General features: G+C 46.5%; 1 protein-coding gene across 1 annotated transcript in view; it reads left to right on the top strand.

Moving 5' to 3' along the window:
• TMCO1 (transmembrane and coiled-coil domains 1) overlaps nt 1-22436 on the top strand; it is a 250924-nt gene that overhangs the window by 144841 nt on the left and 83647 nt on the right. Inside the window, exon 5 of the mRNA XM_030207196.1 lies at nt 14925-14992. Coding sequence (XP_030063056.1) covers nt 14925-14992 — 68 coding nt within the window. The remainder of the gene's footprint in view (nt 1-14924; nt 14993-22436) is intronic.

Here is a 22436-nt window from a genome sequence, read left to right as displayed (position 1 = left end):
GGGAAAGGTGAGTAGCGGAGTGCCTCAGGGATCAGTGCTGGGGCCGATTCTGTTCAATATATTTGTGAGTGACATTGCCGAAGGGTTAGAAGGTAAAGTTTGCCTATTTGCGGATGATACTAAGATTTGCAACAGAGTGGACGCCCGGGAGGGAGTGGAAAGCATGAAAAGGGATCTGAGGAAGCTAGAAGAATGGTCTGAGGTTTGGCAATTAAAATTCAATGCGAAGAAATGCAAAGTGATGCATTTAGGGAGTAGAAACCCACGAGAGACGTATGTGTTAGGCGGGGAGAGTCTGATAGGTACTGAGGGGGAGAGGGATCTTGGGGTGATAGTATCCGAGGATCTGAAGGCGACGAAACAGTGTGACAAGGCGGTGGCTGTAGCGAGAAGGTTGCTAGGCTGTATAGAGAGAGGTGTGATCAGCAGAAGAAAGGAAGTGTTGATGCCCCTGTACAAGTCGTTGGTGAGGCCCCACCTGGAGTATTGTGTTCAGTTTTGGAGGCCGTACCTTGCGAAGGATGTTAAAAAAATGGAAGCGGTGCAAAGAAAAGCTACGAGAATGGTATGGGATTTGCGTTCCAAGACGTATGACCAAAGACTTGCTGACCTGAACATGTATACCCTGGAGGAAAGGAGGAATAGGGGTGATATGATACAGACGTTCAAATACTTGAAAGGTATTAATCCGCAAAAAAATCTTTTCCGGAGATGGGAAGACGGTAGAACGAGAGGACATGAAATGAGATTGAAGGGGGGCAGACTCAAAAAAGATGTCAGGAAGTATTTTTTCACGGAGAGGGTGGTGGATGCTTGGAATGCCCTCCCGCGGGAGGTGGTGGAGATGAAAAAGGTAACGGAATTCAAACATGCATGGGATGTGCATAAAGGAATCCTGTGCAGCAGGAATGGATCCTCAGAAGATTAGCTGAAATTGGGTGGCAGAGCAGGTGGGGGGAAGAGGGGTTGGTGGTTGGGAGGCTAGGATAGGGGAGGGCAGGCTTATACAGTCTGTACCAGAGCCGGTGATGGGAGACGGGACTGGTGGTTGGGAGGCGGGAAATACTGCTGGGCAGACTTATACGGTCTGTGCCCTGAAAAAGACAGGTACAAATTCAAGATATGAGTTTATCTTGGGCAGACTAGATAGACCATGGAGGTCTTTTTCTGCTGTCATCTACTATGTTACTATGTTATTACTTGAAATTTAAAAAAAATCCCAATGAATTGCAGTTATAAAGGAATAGAAATAGGTTAACTTGGAGATGAGATTATTGAGGTATGCAAGTTTAAATGATGCATTTTTGTCTGCAAAAGGAAAATAAATTGTGAGATTAATGTCTTTGGACGTTGGTGATTAAATTACTTCCAAATGAAGTATACAAAAGAATGTATTTTTCTTATTATTATTTCTTTATTATGCAAACTTTGTACTTTGAAATAATAAACTTTTCACAAAGTAAATGCGTACACATCAGAATCTTCAGTGGCCCGATAATCAGAAGCAAATGCAGGCGCTAGAGGCCGAGTGGAGGAGTGGCCTAGTGGTTAGGGTGGTGGACTTTGGTCCTGGGGAACTGAGGAACTGAGTTCAATTCCCACTTCAGGCACAGGCAGCTCCTTGTGACTCTGGGCAAGTCACTTAACCCTCCATTGCCCCATGTAAGCCGCATTGAGCTTGCTATGAGTGGGAAAGCGCGGGGTACAAATGTAACAAAAAATTAGCGCCAGGCTAGTTCTGGATGGTCAGAGGGCTCCAACATGGGGATTAAGGAGGGTGGCAAAGGCTAACGCAGTTAGCATTTAAATTGTATTAAAACTAGTCAATTACATATGCGCCCGGATGCTCAAAAAAGAGCGCCCTTAACACCGGGAACCTAATGCCTCTGAGCTGGCGTTAGGTTGTCAAAGCAGCCCAGTCATCAAGCCCTGGTGGTCTAGTGGACCACCAGACTTACTTTATCAGTATTTTCACTGCTTACAGAATCTGACTTTTTTAGTCAGGTGTCAAGGTGACACTGCAGCGCATGGCAGTGGGTGAGTGGGAACATAGGGTGGGGTAGGGGTGTAGCATGGTGGGATGGGCTGGGGTGAGGCTTGAGCATGGCAGAGGCGGGGCTGAATGTTATTTTATGTCCTTTTTTTTTTTTTGTCATGGCAAATATGGTAACCCTACACCAGACCCCCCCACCCCCAAGGGCGTAAGTGCTGACCCCCCCCCCTAAAGATAAACCCTGGTGGTCCAGTGGGAACGCTCCCCCCAAGGATGTGAGGGCCTGGTAGTCTGGAGGACCCCAAGTCGTTCCCCCCCCCCCCCCCCCCCCCCCCGGTAATAAAATCTAAACCTGGTGGTCCAATGGGACTAGAAAGTTGCACGGGGACAGAAATCTTACCCATCCCCTCCCATCCCTGTTGGAATCTTACCCGTTCCCACCCATCCCCGCAAGAATTTAATGGTACATAAAAGAAAATTCCAGTCTGCCTCTCTGAATTTGAGCCACAGCACTGCAGGTAAGGAAGGAATGGACTTTGGACCTTGGAACACTCTGGTACGCACGTGTAAGACTTGTCTCTGATTCTCTGGCTGTCTTCAAATCTAGGCTTAAAAACATAGTAACATAGTAGATGACGGCAGAAAAAGACCTGCACGGTCCATCCAGTCTGCCCAACAAGATAACTCATATTTGCTGCTTTTTGTGTATACCCTACTTTGATTTGTACCTGTGCTTTTCAGGGCACAGACCGTATAAGTCTGCCCAGCACTATCCCCGCCTCCCAACCACCGGCTCTGGCACAGACCGTATAAGTCTGCCCAGCACTATCCTCACCTCCCAACCACCGGCTCTGGCACAGACCGTACAAGTCTGTCCAGCACTATACCTGCCTCCCAACCACCAGTCCCGCTTCCCACCACCGGCTCTGGCATAGACCGTATAAGTCTGCCCAGCACTATCCTCGCCTCCCAACCACCAGCCCCGCCTCCCGATATTGACTAAGCTCCTGAGGATCCATTCCTTCGGCACAGGATTCCTTTATGCTTATCCCACGCATGTTTGAATTCCGTTACCGTTTTCATTTCCACCACCTCCCGCGGGAGGGCATTCCAAGCATCCACTACTCTCTCCGTGAAAAAATACTTCCTGACATTTTTCTTGAGTCTGCCCCCCTTCAATCTCATTTCATTTAAAGCCCACCTCTTTGCTACTGCTTTCGACTCCTAACCATGACTCTCTTACTCAGTACCCTCACTTATTCTCTGGCTGTGTTCAAATCTAGGCTTAAAGCCCACCTCTTTGCTACTGCTTTCGACTCCTAACCATGACTCTCTTACTCAGTACCCTCACTTATTCTCTGGCTGTCTTCAAATCTAGGCTTAAAGCCCACCTCTTTGCTACTGCTTTCGACTCCTAAGCATGACTCTCTTACTCAGTACCCTCACTTATTGCCCTATCCTTTATCCTCACCTCTTTATTCCCCTACCCTTAATTGTTCTGTCTGTCTCATATCTTATCTAGATTGTAAGCTCTTTGAGCAGGGACTGTCTTTTTTTGTGTATGGTGTGCAGCGCTGCGTATGCCTTGTAGTACTGTAGTAATAGTAGTAAGACTTGTCTCTGATTCACTGGCACTCTATGCTGAGAGGTCACCATATGCACGTGCCAGTAGGCCAGGTGACATCTGATGCTCGAGCCTGTGTCAGAGCTGAGGTCTGCGTATCAGCCTGGGAGCAAAGAGGATTAATAGTAACATAGTAAGTGACGGCAAATATGGGCTTTCTTTGGTGTTTCTGGGACATAAACCATAGAAGTCTATCCACCCCTATCCTTATGTTCCAACTGCAGGAGTTGCCATCAAAGCCCACCCCATTCTATTTGTCTTCTCATTTGTGGGACACAGACTGTAAAAGTCTGTCCAGCACTGTCCTCATGTTCCAGTCACTAAAGTAGCTGTCTAAGCCCTTTCTAGCCCATTCTAAACCAGATTGCCATATATGAGACACAGACAATACAAGTCTGCCTGGTATTGACCCTAGTTCATCACAGCGTCACTTGACACATCCACATACATGCAGCCATTTAAGTTTGTTTTTTATAACTTCCATTTTCTAATTAGAGATCCTCTGTGTTCATCCCATGCCTTTTTGAATTCCATCTTCATTTGTGTCTCTAATAGAAGACTTTCCACATTTGTGCTGTTAAAGCGAGGAGGAGGAGACAGCACTCAAAGAACTTGGTACTGGGTAGATGAGAGGCTAGCGCAGGTGCAGCTTCCACTTCCACAGGAACCCCCCAGGAATTGTTTCCATCCCCATGGGAATCCCTCAGGAACTGCTGCTGTCCCCGCGGGAACCCCGCAGAACTGCTTCCATCCCCTCGAGAACCCCACAAACCCCGTTCCCGTGCATGTCCCTAAATGCCCCCCCCCCCCAAGGGACTTTAACCCTGGTTGTCCAGTGAAACTGCTAGCCTGGACACCCCACCCTCCCGACGACCTACCTTGAATTTGGAGGAGGGAGAGACTAGTACTTTTTCCTTCGTCTGTGAACGCCACCTTATATGGAAGTGAAACCTGCCCATTGCATCCCAGGATGCACCGGGCAGGGCAGGGTGGTGCCCGCAGAGGAGGGAGGGCGTTTTAGTAGTAGGCTAGTGGTCCCACTGGACCACCAAGGTATTCTCAGTGTTGGGGGTGTGAGGGGCCTCCAGGCCTTGTGTTTGGTGAGGTATGTCATGTTGGGGGGGGCTGGTATGTGCTTGAGAGGGTTTGGGGGTCTGGAGGTCCACTGCAACTCCAGGCTTTTGGGGGGGGGGGGGGGTTGGGTTTTAGGTTTGACAGGTCCAGGTTGTTTTTTTGACAGCCTGGACCTGTCAAACCTCTTCAGCTGGAGGATTGTGCCTTGAGTGCATGCCCAGGTACAATCGTCCCTCTATGATCAACGCTAATAACACACATTAATTTGAATGTTATTAATGTTGATCATTGGGAAGTTAATTCCCCGCGCTGTTCCAAACAGCATGGGGAACTCTGATCATCGGCACCCAAGTGACTCTACTTTGGGCTTCTAACAACCATGATACGTACACAAATGTTCATTAGAATTCAAACTGTATAGAGAGGAAAGGTCCCACTTACCTTTCTTTCTGAGAAGTTTTGAGAGAAGAGGACAACTCTGTGGGTAAGTGACATTATTTTATTCTGTGCTTAGTAACTTAAAGATTAGGGTTTAAAAGAGAAATTGTAGGATATTGATAAACACAGAATTAAAAAAAAAAAAAAACTTTATTAGCTTGTCTTCATACCTTTTTTCCCTAGTATTAAATCTTGAATTTTCTGCCACAGCATTAACAGATAGTCTCTAGAAGGCACAGAAGGGCCCAGTTTATTCTATTTAGGATAAGAGGGGAGTTTTAATTACATTTAATTAGTTTCTAAGAGGCAAACCCTAAATAAATTACAAATTACACCAATCTTAAGGCTCTTTATATTCATCTGATATCCCCTAGTACCTTAAGAAATTTTAATTAAATAACTGTATAATGCTAAGATGCAGACAGTAGTCCAACAGCGAAAGGGGTGCTATCCAGTCTTTTGTATGGTGAGATGTCATATGTTTGTGCTCGATGCAAAGAGCTCCTACCTCTCAGAGAACGAGTCCATTCTCTTGAAGCTAGAATAGCAGGCTTGAAGGAGCCGAGGGAGACAGAGGTACATAGAGGAGGCTTGCAAGGACGTTGTAGAGAAGTCCCACCTCCAATCTAGCAGCCCCTGTGCTGCCTTGGAGGAGGAAGGCCTTCTAAAAGGAGAGCATCACCCTGGAGCAGCTGGAAGTAATCATGTAGACAGGATCAGCACACCAGGAGATGTAATATCCTCTCACACCAGGGGATGTAATATCCTCTCTCACCGAGGATGTGTCTCCAGGAGCTACTGCCCAGGTGGGAAGGGTTAGGATGGCTGTTGTAGTTGGTGATTCGATTGTTAGGCATGTTGATAGCTGGGTGGCCGGTGAACATGAGGATCGCCTGGTCACTTGCCTGTCTGGTGTGAAGGTGGTGGATCTCACACATCACCTAGATAGGATTTTAGATAGTGCTGGGAAGGAGCTGGCTGTCCTTGGTACATGTGGGTACCAATGACATAGGAAAATATGGGAGAGAGGTTCTGGAAGCCAGATTTAGGCTCTTATGTAGAAAGCTCAAATCCAGAACCTCTAGGTTACCGTTTTCCGAAGTGCTACTCGTTCCATGCACAGCGCCCAAGAGACAGGCAGAGTTCCGGAGTCTCAATACGTGGATAAGGCGATGGTGCAGGGAGGAGGGTTTTAGATTTGTAAGGAACCAGGCAACATTCTAAGGAAAGGGGAGCCTATTCCAGAACTCTACCTTAACCAGGGTGGGACCATGCTGCTGGCATCGGCATTTAAAAAGGAGAGCAGCTTGTAAACTAGAACCTGGGGGAAGGCTGACAGTCGCTCAAAAATGCATGGTTCGGAACAAGGTATCTTTCAAAGATATGTTCAGGGTCCAAGGCAGGCAAAGCCTTCTGAGACCCTAGGCTTGAAAACCTGAAATAAATTGAATCTACAAAGTAATAGTAAATCAAATTAAGCTGGCTTTATTAAGTATTACAAAAGAAAATAGAAGAAAGGGTTAAAAGAGTCTTAAGAAGGAAGAATAATTTAGTTCTTAAGGGAGCATTACAGTATGCACTCAGAAAGCTAGGAATCCAGATGTAATGCCCGTTATCTCTTATTTCACACCTATTTTTATAGTACTAACTGGCTTCTGTATACGTATGCACCCATGTACTGCTCCTTCCAAGCTCATTTATACCGGCTCTGAGTTATCAGTTCATTCCTTTCTCCGAGGACTAGCAGGCTGCTTGTTCTCACTGATGGGTTGATGTCCGACGGCAGCCCCAGGTCCGGAATTCTTCCTAGCAACAAAGTTTGCTAGAGCCCTCATGTGCACACCGCACATGTGCGATTTTTCAACTTTTTCTTTGTTTTTCGCGAGTACGCTCGTTCTTTAAAAAAAAAAAAAAGGTTACACTTCCTTCCTTTCTAGTTTGTCGAAAGTTTTTTTTTTGTTTTCGTTTCCTGTGCGGCCCTGTTAGCCGCCCGTACGGGATTTTGTTTTCCCCCTTTTTTTGGCGCCGTCGCGTCTTTTGATTTCGCTGCCACGATTTTTCTGTCGATGTCATCGAAGATCGCCAGCGGCTTCAAAAAGTGCACTCGATGCAACCGGGCAATCTCGGTCACTGATCCACACACTTCGTGTATTCAGTGTCTTGGGGTGAGTCATCGCCCTGACGCTTGTACTTTGTGCCGCGGTCTTAAATAGCGGACTCAAGCGTCAAGATTAACTCAGTGGGAGCGCCTGCTCCATGCTTCGCCCGATCCTTCGGCGTCGATGTCGGCAGCGGTACTGAGATCGGCGGTGTTGGTGTCGGCACTGGAGAGTGCATCGACATCTGGGGTGCAGGTAATGGCTGTCCAGAGACCATCTCACGCTGGCAGCAGTGGGCCATCCAGTGGGTCTCCACCTGCCTCGAGGGCCCCTGTAGTGCAGGCCCATGGGACCGACCCTCTTTGGACTCGACCCTGAGGAGACGTTTGGATTCCACGTCTTCCTCGTCGGTACCGGGGGGGGGGGGTACCGAGACCATGCTTCGAGCTAAGGTCCCCCTCCCATCACGGTACCGAGAGCTCCGGGACGCCGAAGGATTCGGCACCCATGAAGCGTTGACGCCGGGAGGACCGCTCACCCTCCATTCAGGAGGTGTTGATGCGCACTTCTCCGGACAGCCCGGTACCGCCGCCGCCTCCTCAACAGATTCGGGCTTTGACTCCTGAACTGGCATCCCAGCCTTTCTCCAGAGCCACTCTTGACGAGCGCCTCGAAGCCATTCTTCCAGGGATCCTGGAAAGGCTGCTGCGTTCGGCTGTTCCGGTACCAGCGGTGCTTGCGCCTACGGTACCGTCGACAGATGCGGCGGCTGGCTCCCCCGTCCGTGGTGAGGCCTTCGGCATCGGCTGCCACCCAAGTGGTTTCCCTGTCGACGTCGATGGAGGGAGCTTCATCGCCGTCGGCATGGGAGTCTACTTCTCGACACCGTCATTGAGGACATCGCTTTTCGGCATCGAGACGGGCCCGGCTTCAGACTGCGGTCAGAGAGATCGTGTCTGAAACCAAGGGAGAGGCCTCGTGGGAGGCAGAGGAAGACCCAAGATATTTCTCGGATGAGGAGTCTTGTGGTCTTCCTTCTGATCCCACTCCCTCGCCAGAGAGAAAGCTTTCTCCCCCTGAGAGTTTTTCTTTCTCTTTCTTTGTCCAGGAAATGTCTACGGCCATTCCCTTCCCAGTGGTTACTGAAGATAAACCCAGAGCTGAGATGTTCGAGGTCCTGGACTATCCTTCACCACCTAAGGAGTCATCCACTGTTCTCCTTCATAATATCCTTAAGCAGACATTGATGGCGAACTGGATGAAACCTTTAACTAATCCCACCATCCCTAAAAAAGTTGAGTCCCAGTCCCGGATTCACGGGACCAGGAGTTGATGAAGACCCAGTTACCTCATGACTCTGGGGTTGTGGATTCCGCTCTCAAGAGAGCCAGGAGTTCTAGGGATTACGCCTCTGCGCCCCCAGGGCAGGAGTCTAGAACTCTGGACTCTTTTGGGAGGAAGGCTTTTCATTCCGCTATGCTCGTGGCCAAGATCCAGTCCTACCAGCTCTACACGAGCATTCATATGCGGAATAATTTGAAGCAACTGGCAGACTTGGTCGATCAGCTCCCTTCGGAGCAGGCCAAGCCTTTTCAGGAGGTGGTCAGGCAGCTGAAGGCGTGTCGTAAATTCCTGTCCAGGGGTGCTTATGACACTTTTGATGTTACATCTAGGGCCGCTGCTCAAGGTATAGTGATGCGCAGACTCTCATGGCTGCGTGCCTCTGACCTGGAGAATCGAGTCCAGCAGCAGATTGCCGACGCTCCTTGTCGGGGGGATAACATTTTTGGCGAGAAGATCGAGCAGGTGGTAGAACAGCTTCATCAGCGGGACACCACATTCGACAAACTCTCCCACCGGACGCCTTCAGCATCTACCTCTTCAAGTAGACGTTTTTACGGGGGTCGGAGGAATGATCCCTATGCTTACAATAAGCGCAGGTGCAATCCTCCTTCCCGCCAACCTGCTCAAGCTAAGCCCCAGCGTGCTCGTTCACGTCAACAGCGTGTGCCTCAACAGGCCCCTGCAGCTCCCCAGCAAAAGCAAGGGACAGGCTTTTGACTGGCTCCAGGCGAGCATAGCCGACATAAACGTATCTGTGCCGTACGATCTACCGGTCGGGGGGAGTTAAAATTTTTTCACCAAAGGTGGCCTCTTGTAACCTCGGATCAGTGGGTTCTCCAAATAGTCCGGTTAGGATATTCCCTCAATTTGATCTCCAAACCCCCAAATTGTCCACCGGGAGCTCAGTCCTTCAGCTTCCAGCCCAGGCAGGAACTTGCAGAGGAACTCTCTGCCCTTCTCAGCGCCAATGCGGTCGAGCCCGTTCCACCGGGGCAAGAAGGGCTGTTGTTCTATTCCAGGTACTTCCTTGTGCAAAAGAAAACGGGGGATGCGTCCCATCGTAGACCCAAGGGCCCTGAACAAATATCTAATTTGAGAAAAGTTCAGGATGCTTTCCCTGGGCACCCTTCTTCCCCTGATTCAGGAAAACGATTGGCTATGCTCTGTGGACTTGATGCTTATACGCACATCCCGATACTGCCAGCTCACCGACAGTATCTTCGATTCCGTCTGGGGACACAGTACTTTCAGTATTGTGTACTGCCCTTTGGGCTCGCCTCTGCGCCCCGGGTGTTCACCAAATGCCTGGCAGTAGTGGCAGCGTCTCTACGCAAGCTGGGAGTGCATGTCTTCCCTTATCTTGACGATTGACTGGTGAAGAGCACTTCTGAGGTAGGAGCTCAGCAGTCTATGCAGATGACTATTCAACTCCTGGAGCTACTCGGGTTTGTTATCAATTACCCAAAGTCCCATCTTCTTCCAGTTCAACAACTAGAATTCATAGGAGCTCTGCTGGACTTCAAGATGGCTCACGCCTACCTCTCCAAAGCAAGGGCAGAAATCTTCTGTCCCTCGTTTTTTGGGTCAGAGCGTCTCAGCAGATCACAGCTCGGTAGATGTTGAGATTGCTGGGCCATATGGCCTCCACAGTTCCTGTGACTCCCATGGCCCGCCTTCACATGAGATCGGCTCAATGGACCCTAGCTTCCCAGTGGTATCAGGCTGTGGGGGATCTAGAGGATGTTATCCAGCTGTCCACAGTGTTTCTCAATTCCCTCTATTGATGGACAATTCGATCCAATTTGACCGTGGGACGTGCCTTTCAAATTCCCCAGCCACAAAAGGTGCTGACGACGGATGCGTCTCTTCTGGGGTAGGGAGCTCATGTCCATGGGCTCCACACTCAAGGAGTTTGGCCCCTCCAGGAAACCGGTCTTCAGATCAACCTCCTGGAGTTGAGAGCGGTCTGGAACGCGCTGAAGGCTTTCAGAGATCGGCTGTCCAATCAAATTATTCAAGTTCAATCAGGTTGCCATGTACTACATCAACAAGCAGGGGAGCTTTGGGCTTGCCGACACAGTATGTTTCTCCAAGCCACCTATCTGGCAGGTGTAAATAACAGTCTGGCCGACAGGTTGAGCAGGATAATGCAACCTCACGAGTGGTTGCTCAGCGTGGGCGTGGTACGCAAGACCTTCCAAGCATGGGGCACCCCCTCAGTGGATCTTTTTGCCACTCAGACCAATCACAAGTTTCAGACTTCAGGCCCCTTTCTCCTACATTGGGGCAAGGGTCTCCTGTATGCATATCCTCCCATACCTTTGGTGGGGAAGACTTTGCTGAAACTCAAGCAGGATCATGGAACCATGATTCTGATCGCTCTCTTCTCCTTTCTGTCCTCCGAAGAACCGTGGAGATTGGAGTGTTTTCCAACCCTCATCACTCAGAACGAGGGGGCGCTTCTGCATCCCAACCTCCGGTCCCTGGCTCTCACGGCCTGGATGTTGAGAGCGTAGACTTTGCCTCCTTGGGTCTGTCGGAGGGTGTCTCCCGAGTCTTGCTTGCTTCCAGGAAAGATTCCACTAAAAAGAGTTACTCTTTTAAATGGAGGAGGTTTGCCGTCTGGTGTGACAGCAAGGCCCTAGACCCTCACTCTTGTCCTACACAGACCCTGCTTGAATATCTTCTGCACTTGTCTGAGTCTGATCTTAAGACCAACTCCGTAAGAGTTCATCTTAGTGCAATTAGTGCTTACCATTACTGTGTAGAAGGTAAGCCTGTCTCTGGACAGCCTTTAGTTGTTCGCTTCATGAGAGGTTTGCTTTTGTCAAAGCACCCTGTCAAACCTCCACCAGTGTCATGGGATCTCAATGTCGTTCTCACCCAGCTGATGAAACCTCCTTTTGAGCCACTGAATTCCTGCCATCTGAAGTACTTGACCTGGAAGGTCATTTTCTTGGTGGCTGTTACTTCAGCTTGTAGAGTCAGTGAGCTCCAAGCCTTGGTAGCCCATGCTCCATATACTAAATTTAATCATAACAAAGTAGTCCTCCGCACTCATCCTAAGTTCTTGCCCAAGGTGGTGTCTGAGTTCCATCTGAACCAGTCAATTGTCTTGCCAACATTCTTTCCCCGTCCTCATACTCGCCCTGCTGAACGTCAGTTGCACACATTGGACTGCAAAAGAGCATTGGCCTTCTATCTGGAGCGGACAAGCCCATTCAGACAGTCCGCCCAAATGTTTGTTTCTTTTGATCCCCAGAAGGGGAGTGGCTGTCGGGAAACGCACCATTTCCAATTGACTAGCACAGTGATGGCGAACCTATGGCACGCGTGCCAGAGAGGGCACGCAGAGCCCCCTCTGTTGGCACACGTGCTGCCCGTCGCCTCAGCCCGTTCCTGCCCTCCCTCCATCCCACCCGGTGTCAAGCATTCCTTCCTCCCTCCCTCCCTCCCACCCGGCACCAGCCCGCCCGGCCTCCATCCCTCCCTCCGAGCACGAAATTTAAAAGTCTTCCCTTGTCGGGGTTAAGGTGGCGTCAGCAGTAGCAGTGAAAAGCGTGCTGCTGGTTCGGTGCGCCTTCAGCCTTCCGTCTCTCAAACTCTGGTCCCATCCTCATTTCCTGTTAGGGTGGGTGGAAGGGAGGCCTGGGTGGGTGGCCTGGTGCTTGGGTGGGAGGGAGTGTGGCCTGGTGCTGGGTGGGAGTGCTGGGTGGGTGGATGGCCTGGTGCTTGGTGGGAGGCCTGGTGCTGGGTGAGTGGGAGGCTTGGTGCTGGGTGGGAGGCAGGCCTGGTGCTGGGTGGCAGGCTTGGTGCTGGCCTGGTGCTGGGTGGGTGGCCTCGTGCTGGGTGGCCGGGAGGGAGGCCTGGTGCTGGTTGGCCTAGTGCTGAGTGGCCGGGAGGGAGGCCTGGTGCTGGGTGGGAGGGAGGCCTGCCTGCCTGCCTGATGCTGGGTGGGAGGGAGGCCTGCCGCTGGGAGGGCAGGGGGGAGAGGAGGGTGGCTGGACATGGGTGGCTGGAGGGGAGGGCAGGGGAGAGAGGAGGGTGGCTGGACATGGGCAGCTGGAGGAGGGTGGCTGGAGAGGAGGGTGACTGGACATTTGTGGCTGGAGGGGAGAGGAGGGTTGCTGGAAATGGATGGGAGGGCAAGAAATGAAGAAGAAAGGAGGAAAGTAAAGAAATAAATGGAAAGGAAGCCCTGGAAACGGAGTTAAGAGAACAGATAGAGAGCAGCAGAATCAGCGACTAGGACCAATATGGATAGAAAAACAAAATCACCAGACAAAGGTAGAAAAAAATAATTTTATTTTCATTTTAGTGTTTGGAATATGTCCAATTTAAGAATTTACATCTGCTGTCTTATTTTGCACTGGGTATACTGGAGCTGTAACAACTTACAGAAATGATTTATAATGAAAGAAAATCATGTTATTTTTTTCTCCTATACTAGTATAATATTTTCAATGATGTCTGTTTATATGTGCCATGGCTGGTGTAAGGGGGTGTGGTTATCATAGGGGTGGAGTCATATGTGGTGACCCCGCCCATAATGAGTACCGGCACTTTGCGATAAATAATTAGATTTTGGGTTGCTGTTTGGGCACTCGGTCTCTGAAAGATTCGACATCACTGGACTAGCAGATTGCATTTCCTTCACTTATTCCTAAGCTGGGTTGACTCTTGAGGGTCATATCACGGCTCATAGTGTTAGAGCCATGGCAGCGTCAGTGGCCCACTTGAAGTCAGCCACTATAGAAGAGATTTGCAAGGCTGCAACGTGGTCATCTGTCCACACATTCACATCTCATTACTGCCTTGAGCAGGATACCCGACGCAACAGTCGTTTTGGGCAGTCGGTGCTGCAGAATCTGTTCAGGGTTTAGAATCCAACTCCACCCTCCTAGGCCCATTTTTGTTCTGTTCCAGGCTGCACTCTCAGTTAGTTGTTATTTTTCAGGTCAATCTATGTTATGTCCTCGCCGTTGCGAGGCCCAATTGACCAATGTTCTTAGTTTTGAGTGAGCCTGGGGGCTAGGGGTACTCTATCAGTGAGAACAAGCAGCCTACTTGTCCTCGGAGAAAGCGAAAGATACATACCTGTAGCAGGTATTCTCCGAGGACAGCAGGCTGATTGTTTTTACCAACCCGTCCGCCTCCCCTTTGGAGTTGTCTCTTCCCATGTCTTGCTTTGTAAGTTGACTGAGGGGCACGTTCGCGCGATGGGCGGGAAAACAGCCGCGCATGCGCGGTTTGCGCACGAGTGCTCTAGCAAACTTTGTTGCTAGAAAGAATTCCGGACCTGGGGCTGCCGTCTGACATCAACCCATCAGTGAGAACAATCAGCCTGCTGTCCTCGGAGAATACTTGCTACAGGTATGTATCTTTTGCTTTCTCTGTACATCTAAGAGTTTTTATAGTCATTAATCAATGGAGGGAGGTGGGTTGATTTTCTATCTTTTGGCTAGAACAGATCTTGTCATTAAACAATGACAACCAAAAATGAAGGTTTGTTTTGAATTAACCCCGTAATCTTCCTTTCCCAATACAAATGTATCATATTATAATGGATTTTGAATTATTGATACTAGCTTATAATTTGTCAAGCAGAGTTGCCTATATAGGCACTCAGAGGTTGCCTGATTTGTTTCATATTTTTTAAAGAATAGTAACCGCCTACTTTCCTTTATAGAACTCCAGCATAACCAGATATATATGCACTTATATGTAAGCACTTAGGTCAGCCATTGAGCTGGTGTAAATGCTTGCGCCTAGTTTTGGGAGATACACCTGTAACTTATAGTATTCTGTAAATTATGCACTAAAATGTACCTCTGGTCATGCTACGCTCAGGCACCATGCGTGTATGCCCAACTTTAAATTACATGCTCTTGAAGATAATGCGCTTACTTACAGAATAGCGATTAGATAAACTTTGGCATATATAAACATATATGCTAGTATTTCAGACCTTTATACACCTAACTAATGCATAAATGTTAGCATTTGCTTCATAAAAGTACCCTGTTTGTATGTGAGTTCTTGTGTTCTGTGCGCACTGTGTTGGGGGATGGGACAATATAGTGTAGTTTATGTTGACTATATTTGTAGATTTAAAAAGTTAAACCGTATGATTTTACTAAAAGAAATAAGGATAAAAAACATGAAGGGGCTTTCAAATGCTCGATGGCAGTGTGTATGCCTGGGTTGCTTAGCAAGTGGTACAGAAACTGACTGGGCTTTAAGACTTTGTTGCCAGGCCAGGAATCTACCCAGCATACCTTGCTTATTGTTGCTGTATACAAAAATGTATGTGTAGGTTTATTAAAACACACCTTTCCCTGTTGGATTACAGGTCAGAATGAAATCTATGTTTGCCATTGGGTTTTGCTTCACTGCACTTATGGGAATGTTCAACTCCATGTAAGTGGATTTTTATATGCTTTTCAGAGATTTAATTTTTGAGAGAATTCAGGCCTTTCTAATTCTAGTAATCCATCCTCTTGTTTTAGGGTTGCCAGTTAGCCAGTATTTTGCTGGCTTAGTTTTCATAAAAGGCAACTAGCATGACAGAAATCTGGCTAATATAAATGCCAACTTCTGGCTTCCAGACCAAATCCATAGGCATCTTCAGAATGGCTTACCACAATTCACTCCCTTCCTTGACCAGCACCTATAACCCAGTCTGGCTGCTGCTTCTAAGTTCAAATGCAGTAGGTACCACCTTCATCCTGCTGCTGTGATTAATATATTAATGGAGTTGATGAGTGACCTAGTGGTTAGAGCACAGGTCTTGACATCCAGAGGTGGCCTCTTCCGTCCCCACTGCTGCTCCTTGTGATCTTGGGCAAGTCACCTAACCCTCCATTGCCCCTGGTACAAAATAAATACCTGAATATATGTAAACCGCTTTGAATGTAGTTGCAAAAACCTCAGAAAGGTGGTATATCAAGTCTCATTTCTTTTTCCCCTTTCCCTCAGGTACAAACTTAGATTGTGAGCCCTCCAGGGACAGAGAAATACCCAGTGTACCTGAATGTAACTCACCTTGAGCTACTACTGAAAAAGGTGTGAGCAGAATCCAAATAAATATTTGCTGTATGAACCATGGAGCACAGCAGCTGTGGTACCCTTCACATTGTTGGAATGTAATTGTATTTTACATGCATTGCCTGTCACCTATTATTTCTCTGTGATTACTCTGTGACCTCTGATGTGAATTACTTAGAGAGGTCACACAGCTATGCAACTTCCTGTGGGGGATAGATGCAGCAGATGCAGCACATGGAGCACATGGAGCTCATGATCTCTCCTAACCTGAGAGGATCTATGGTGGTGTGAGCATCCATTACCATCTAAGCACATGGAAGGAGCTGATAATACAAATGTATAGTAATATGTATATATAAGCCTGTCTGATTATAATCTAACTGCAAACTGTGAGTAAACAGATGTTTTGTTACTTCAACTTTAAAGTGACTCAGCAGTGAATTATTCAGGGGTGAATGAGAGAGAGATGAAGAAAGAAATTAACATTTCTAAAGCTGAAGCTGTGTGTACTAAGATCTGCTAATTATTTACTACAAATAATCCAACAAAAGGGTTATGGGCCCAGGCTCAGGAATTGAAAAAGAAGAGAAATATTACCAGGCAGAAAAAAAGGCCACATTTTTCTCTTAAGTTTTAAAGGAAAGATTCAGTCTGTCTCTCTCTCCCCCCACACAGCAGACAGAAGGCTAAGAAAATGGCTGAGGGAAGAAATTCACCATTGTTCTACTCTCTCAAGGTGCCTAGATTAACTGAGTTTAATTATCAGCAGTGGGAACTAAGATTCATATGTCTCCTTCGAGCAAAAAGATTACATATATGCTTAGACCAAGACAGAACAGCTGAAAATATGGCTGAATGGGACAATGCAAACTATTATGTGAAGTGCATGCTTTTGGAAGCTCTCTCAGAGAAACAAGCCATATTAGTGGAGGGAAAAGATACACCAAAGGACATTTTATATAAACTAAGAACTATGTATGCAACTACATATGCAAAGCAGCAACCAATTTGGTTAGCAGAGTTGAATGAAACCAAATTAAGGGATAAAAGTAAATGTAATGATCACATTATGCATCTTATGTCTTCTTTTCAAAAGTTAGAACTTTCTGGAATTCCCATGTGTGATGCATTGAAAAGAGCATTTCTTTTTACCTCACTATCAAAGAAGTTTGATGTTTTTAGGTCTGTAAATGAGGCCATTGAAGGGCAATCTTTTGAACAGACAACATCAAAACTAAGGCAGGAATGCATAATAAATGATTCTGAGGAGATGTGTTCTCAAAGTCAGTCAGAGAGAAATGAAACAAATTTCTTGGCAAAGAACAGAGGAAGGCGGAGCTATGGGAAAACTCCACCCAAGGGCAAGCTGATTTGCTACTCATGTGGAAAGGAGGGACACGTATCTAAATGGTGTAAGGAAACACAAAACACTCCCTCTAGCTCACCTAAGCCAATGGAACTAAAGAATTTTCAAACCAGGAAATGTATGAAGGACAAAGATAAACACAAGGGCTTTCTAATGGCAGAAAAATCTTTGACTATGGTAAATAATAATTCAAATGAAAGTACTTGGATTTTGGATTCGGGGAGCACATGCCATTTAACCAATTGTAAGGATTTCTTTCAGGAAATGTGTCCAGAGGAAGGTATTCTTAAAACTGCAAACGCAGGGACTGCTAAGATCCAAGCAAAAGGTATTGGATTCTTAAAATGCAAAGTGTCTAATGAAGTTAAAGAAATTCCTGTAAGTGATGTCTTGTATATTCCCCAAGCAGTTTGCAATATGCTTAGTGTATCTACATTAGATAAGAAGGGATTTGCGATTCATTTTGAAAACAGTAAGTGCACAATCTCTAAAAATGATGAAGTGTATGCTGAAGCTTTTATGCATAATGATGTTTATAAGCTGAACATTTCAGGTGAAGCCTCACATCTGGCGCAAGTAAGGAAGAATGATGGTAAATGTAGTCTGGAAATCTGGCACCGCCGCCTGGGACATCGTGATTCTAAGGTGATCCAGGATCTTTACAGTAAGCAACTGGCCACCGGCATTCAGATAAGTGCAGATGCTGGTAAAATGGAGAAATGCATAGACTGTGTTACTCAAAAAGGTGTGAGACCCTCATTTCCTGCATACACAGGAAATAGGAGTAATAAAGTGCTGGACTTAATACACAGTGACTTATGTGGACCGTTTAATATCCCATCATTGGGAAATAACAGATTTGTGCTAATATTCTTGGATGATTTCTCTAGATATTGTGTGGCCTATTTGCTGAAAGAGAAAAGTCAAGTCACAGACATGCTGAAGAAATACGTAGCCATGGTGAGCAATAAATTTGAAAGAAAACCAAAGGTTCTTCAGACCGACAATGGTGGTGAGTTCATTTCACAAAGCATGCGCACATTTCTAGAACAAGAAGGCATTCAACATATCACAACAGTAGCTTACACACCAGAGCAAAATTCTGTTGCAGAGAGAAAATTTAGGTCACTTGTGGAAATGACCAGATGTATGCTGTCAGATAGCAATCTCCCTAAAAGACTATGGGGGGAAGCCATTCTCACAGCAGTGTACCTACAAAACAGAATGCCAACTAAAGGCGCTGAGCGCACACCACATGAGACATGGCATGGTAGGAAGCCAAACCTGTCACACATAAGAACATTTGGAAGTACAGCATATGCTCATGTACCAAAGCAAAGAAGGCATAAGCTGGATTCCACAACAGAAAGGGGCATTTTAGTTGGCTATGCTCCAGGACACAAAGGATATAGAATTTTGAATCTGAAAACTGGCATTGTTGGCATAAGACATGTTACATATTTTGATGAAAACAAAAGGGTTGATAAAGGCTGGATTATCCCAGATGAGCCTTATCATCCAGAATATGAAACTAGAACCATAATAGACATGCCAGTGTATATAAATGCCATACCAAGGCAGATGTCTGAAAGCAACTCATCTGTATCTAACGAGGAACAGGCAGAGGAAGCAGACACAGAAAGGATCATTGAAGAAGACAGTACAGTTGGAGAAGGGGAATCAATTGGAGAAGAACTCTCAGATTTAGAGGATGCGGAAAGGTCAGACCAACCTGTTGTCAGACGCTCATCCAGGGAAAACAAAGGTGTTCCACCCCCAAGACTGTCTTACCTAACAAAGTCAGCAGAAGCTCAAGAGCCCTTAACATGGGATGAGATTGAGAAAATGCCAGCAGAAGAAGCTGCTGAATGGCATAAAGCTGCACAAGAAGAAATTGATGCATTGGATAAAAATAATACTTGGATTCTTACAAAATTACCTCCTGGCAAGAAAGCTATAGGATGCAAATGGGTATTCAAGTTAAAAAGGAATGCACAAGGAAAAGTGGAAAGGTATAAAGCCAGATTAGTGGCAAAGGGATATCTTCAAAAATATGGAGAAGATTTTGATGAAGTGTTTGCACCTGTAGTGAAACACACGACAATCAGAACACTTCTGAGCATTGCAGTCTCAAAAGGCATGCAAGTCAACCACATTGATGTGAAAACAGCGTTTCTTCACGGAGATATAACTGAAGACTTGTACATGGAACAGCCAACAGGTTTCATAAATACAAAACAAAGACAGCTAGTGTGTAAATTAAACAAAGGTCTTTATGGATTAAAGCAAAGTGCAAAATGTTGGAATGATAAATTGCATGAAATATTGACAAATTTAGGATTTAAGCAAGGTGAAGCAGATAAATGTTTGTACACTAGGTGCACAAATGGACAATATGCATACATTTTAGCTTTTGTTGATGATCTGCTCATTGCAAGCGAAAGTGAGCAAGAGTACAAGGACATTGTAAAGTGTTTAAACCTCAATGTTGAGATAAAAGAACTGGGTAATGTGTCATACTATCTTGGTATAGAAATTGAGAAACAAAATGATGGTTCTTATCTTCTAAGCCAGAAGCAGAAAATAAATGAGCTTATTGAAAGTTTAGGTATGCAAGATGCCCAAGTTGTAAGCACTCCCATGATCACTGATTTTCTGAAGGATGAAACAGTAAGAGAACCTTTACCAGATAACATCCAATATAGATCAGCCATAGGTAAGCTTTTATATCTAACTACCACATACAGGGCTGATATAGCAAATGCAGTAGGAATTTTGAGCAGAAGGGTCAGCTCACCTACCAAATCAGATTGGACTGCAGTTAAAAGGATGGTAAGGTATTTAAAGGGTACCATTGATTGTAAATTAAAGGTTTCAGCCAATAGTAATCCAAAACTAATATGTTACTGTGATTCAGATTGGGCAGGGGATCATTCTGATTATAAATCCACAAGTGGATATGTGTTTATGTATGGAAATGTACAAATTTCATGGGCCAGTCATAAACAAAGTATTGTGAGTTTGTCTTCTACAGAAGCTGAATATGTGGCCGTATCGGAAGCGTGCAGAGAACTGATGTGGATTGAAAAACTTTTGCTGGATTTCGGAATAGCTGAAAAGAGACCAATCCAGATAATGGAAGATAATCAGAGCTGCATCCGACTGTCACAGAATGACAAGGTTCAGTCACGCACCAAGCACATCGCAACGAAATACCACAACGTGCGAGAGTTGGCAAAAGAAGGGGTCATCAGTCTACACTATTGTCACACCAGTGAGATGACAGCTGACATCATGACCAAACCGTTACCCAGAGAACATTTTGTGAATCTGCGTATAAAGCTTGGACTTTGTATGAATAAATAATTGCATGACAGTTATGCATGAGAAGGGGTTTGTTGGAATGTAATTGTATTTTACATGCATTGCCTGTCACCTATTATTTCTCTGTGATTACTCTGTGACCTCTGATGTGAATTACTTAGAGAGGTCACACAGCTATGCAACTTCCTGTGGGGGATAGATGCAGCAGATGCAGCACATGGAGCACATGGAGCTCATGATCTCTCCTAACCTGAGAGGATCTATGGTGGTGTGAGCATCCATTACCATCTAAGCACATGGAAGGAGCTGATAATACAAATGTATAGTAATATGTATATATAAGCCTGTCTGATTATAATCTAACTGCAAACTGTGAGTAAACAGATGTTTTGTTACTTCAACTTTAAAGTGACTCAGCAGTGAATTATTCAGGGGTGAATGAGAGAGAGATGAAGAAAGAAATTAACATTTCTAAAGCTGAAGCTGTGTGTACTAAGATCTGCTAATTATTTACTACAAATAATCCAACACACATTTCGAACATCAGCTGTTTGAATCACACAGGCTGCATGTGGTTCAAACAGCTGATGTTTTAACTGTGCAAGGCTTTGTGTATACAGAGTCCCTCAGATCAGACATTGTGCAGATACAGGAGGAAGGAGGCACAAGCCGTGTCCTAACTTCTAAGCAGTAGCCAAATTGGGTTGCAGATGATGAGTTGTTAGGGAATTAGAGAGGGATTTAGAGATTTGGTGGAAAACATTGACTGGGAAAAGAGGTGATTAGAGGAAGGATGAGACTTAAGTACTGGGGATGGTGAGCAGAGGAAGGATAGAAAGTGCAAGGGGGAGAGCAGAATAAACATGAAACATTGGTAGGGAAAAGCAGAGGAGGGATGTGACTCAGGGATTGGCGGGGGAGGGGGGGCGGGGAGCCAACAGGTAGTGGGGACTGATTAGGAGAGCAGTGAAAGCACAGGGACTCAGTATTGGGGGGAAGGTAGACAAAAAGAACAAGGACTTGGTGACAGAGAGCCAAAGCAGTGGCTTAGATTAGGTTATATATCTAAAACTTTCTTGCTTGCATCAGGTTGGGAACCACGTTTTGAAGCTCAGTATATAGTTATAGTTTATTTTATCTTCCTATACTGCTTTTACTTCAAAACAGACCAAAGCCATCTCTTACCATGAATACCTAGAACCGCAAATATTAAATATTGACTATGGGTTTAAGACTGTCCCAAATTTTGAAGTCTCTGTTTTGCAGCACTGCAATTTCTGGACAAGTCATTTGTTCACAGGTGGATAATGTCAGTTTTTGAATCTTTGCTTTCTTCTTTGATTTCACTAACAATTTGATTTGTGTTCCTGCTGGCTGAGGATCCTGGAAGGCATTTAAAGAGCAATTCAATAATCTAGAAACATGCATTTATGCCCCCCTTGCACACTAAAGATGCACATAAGAGGCGTAGCACAGCCAGCTCTACAGCTGGTGTAACTGCAGTTGGGTAAATGTCAGGCATGTCGATACCGGGTTACATTAGCATTCTGTAATAGAACCTGGGTACCCAGATGCTGTCCTATATAATAATTCTCACCTCCAAAATTCTATCTTGCTGCCTGTGTCCGTGGCTTTCTTTACAGTTGGTCTGCTAGGCTCCGTAGATCAGGCTGATGTCCCATAGAACGCCAGAGCCGGAGGAGGGTTGAAAGGGGCAGGGCACAGAGGCAGAGCTTGAAAGAAACAGAAGAGTTGAGGGGCGGAGTAGCCGACAGCGTTGTGACCAATGGCAGGGAAAGAAAGGTCGGAGTCGTCCTTGGGCGTCAGCGGAGGGGGCAGAGCCACAGAGAGCGTGCTGCTGTGCCGAGCCGGTGTACGTTCCTGTGCTGGGTGCGGGGGACCTCAGGAGTCGGAGCGGCGCGAAAGAGGAGAAAAGCAGGCGACAACTGCGGCTGCCTCTCCGGGCCCCCTGGGAGGGTGTGTGGGCACGACTCCTTGGGAGGGAGGGAGCTTGAACCTCGGAGGGAAGAGGGAGGGGACCCTGAAAATCGGAGGGAGGGGACCCTGACACTCGGAGGAAGGGAGGGGACCCTGACACTCGGAGGAAGGGAGGGGACGACCCTGAAA

This window comes from Microcaecilia unicolor, chromosome 6 (assembly GCF_901765095.1).
Source record: "Microcaecilia unicolor chromosome 6, aMicUni1.1, whole genome shotgun sequence".
In the NCBI taxonomy this organism is placed as follows: Eukaryota; Metazoa; Chordata; class Amphibia; order Gymnophiona; family Siphonopidae; genus Microcaecilia; species Microcaecilia unicolor.
This window is presented reverse-complemented; position numbering and strand designations above follow the sequence as displayed.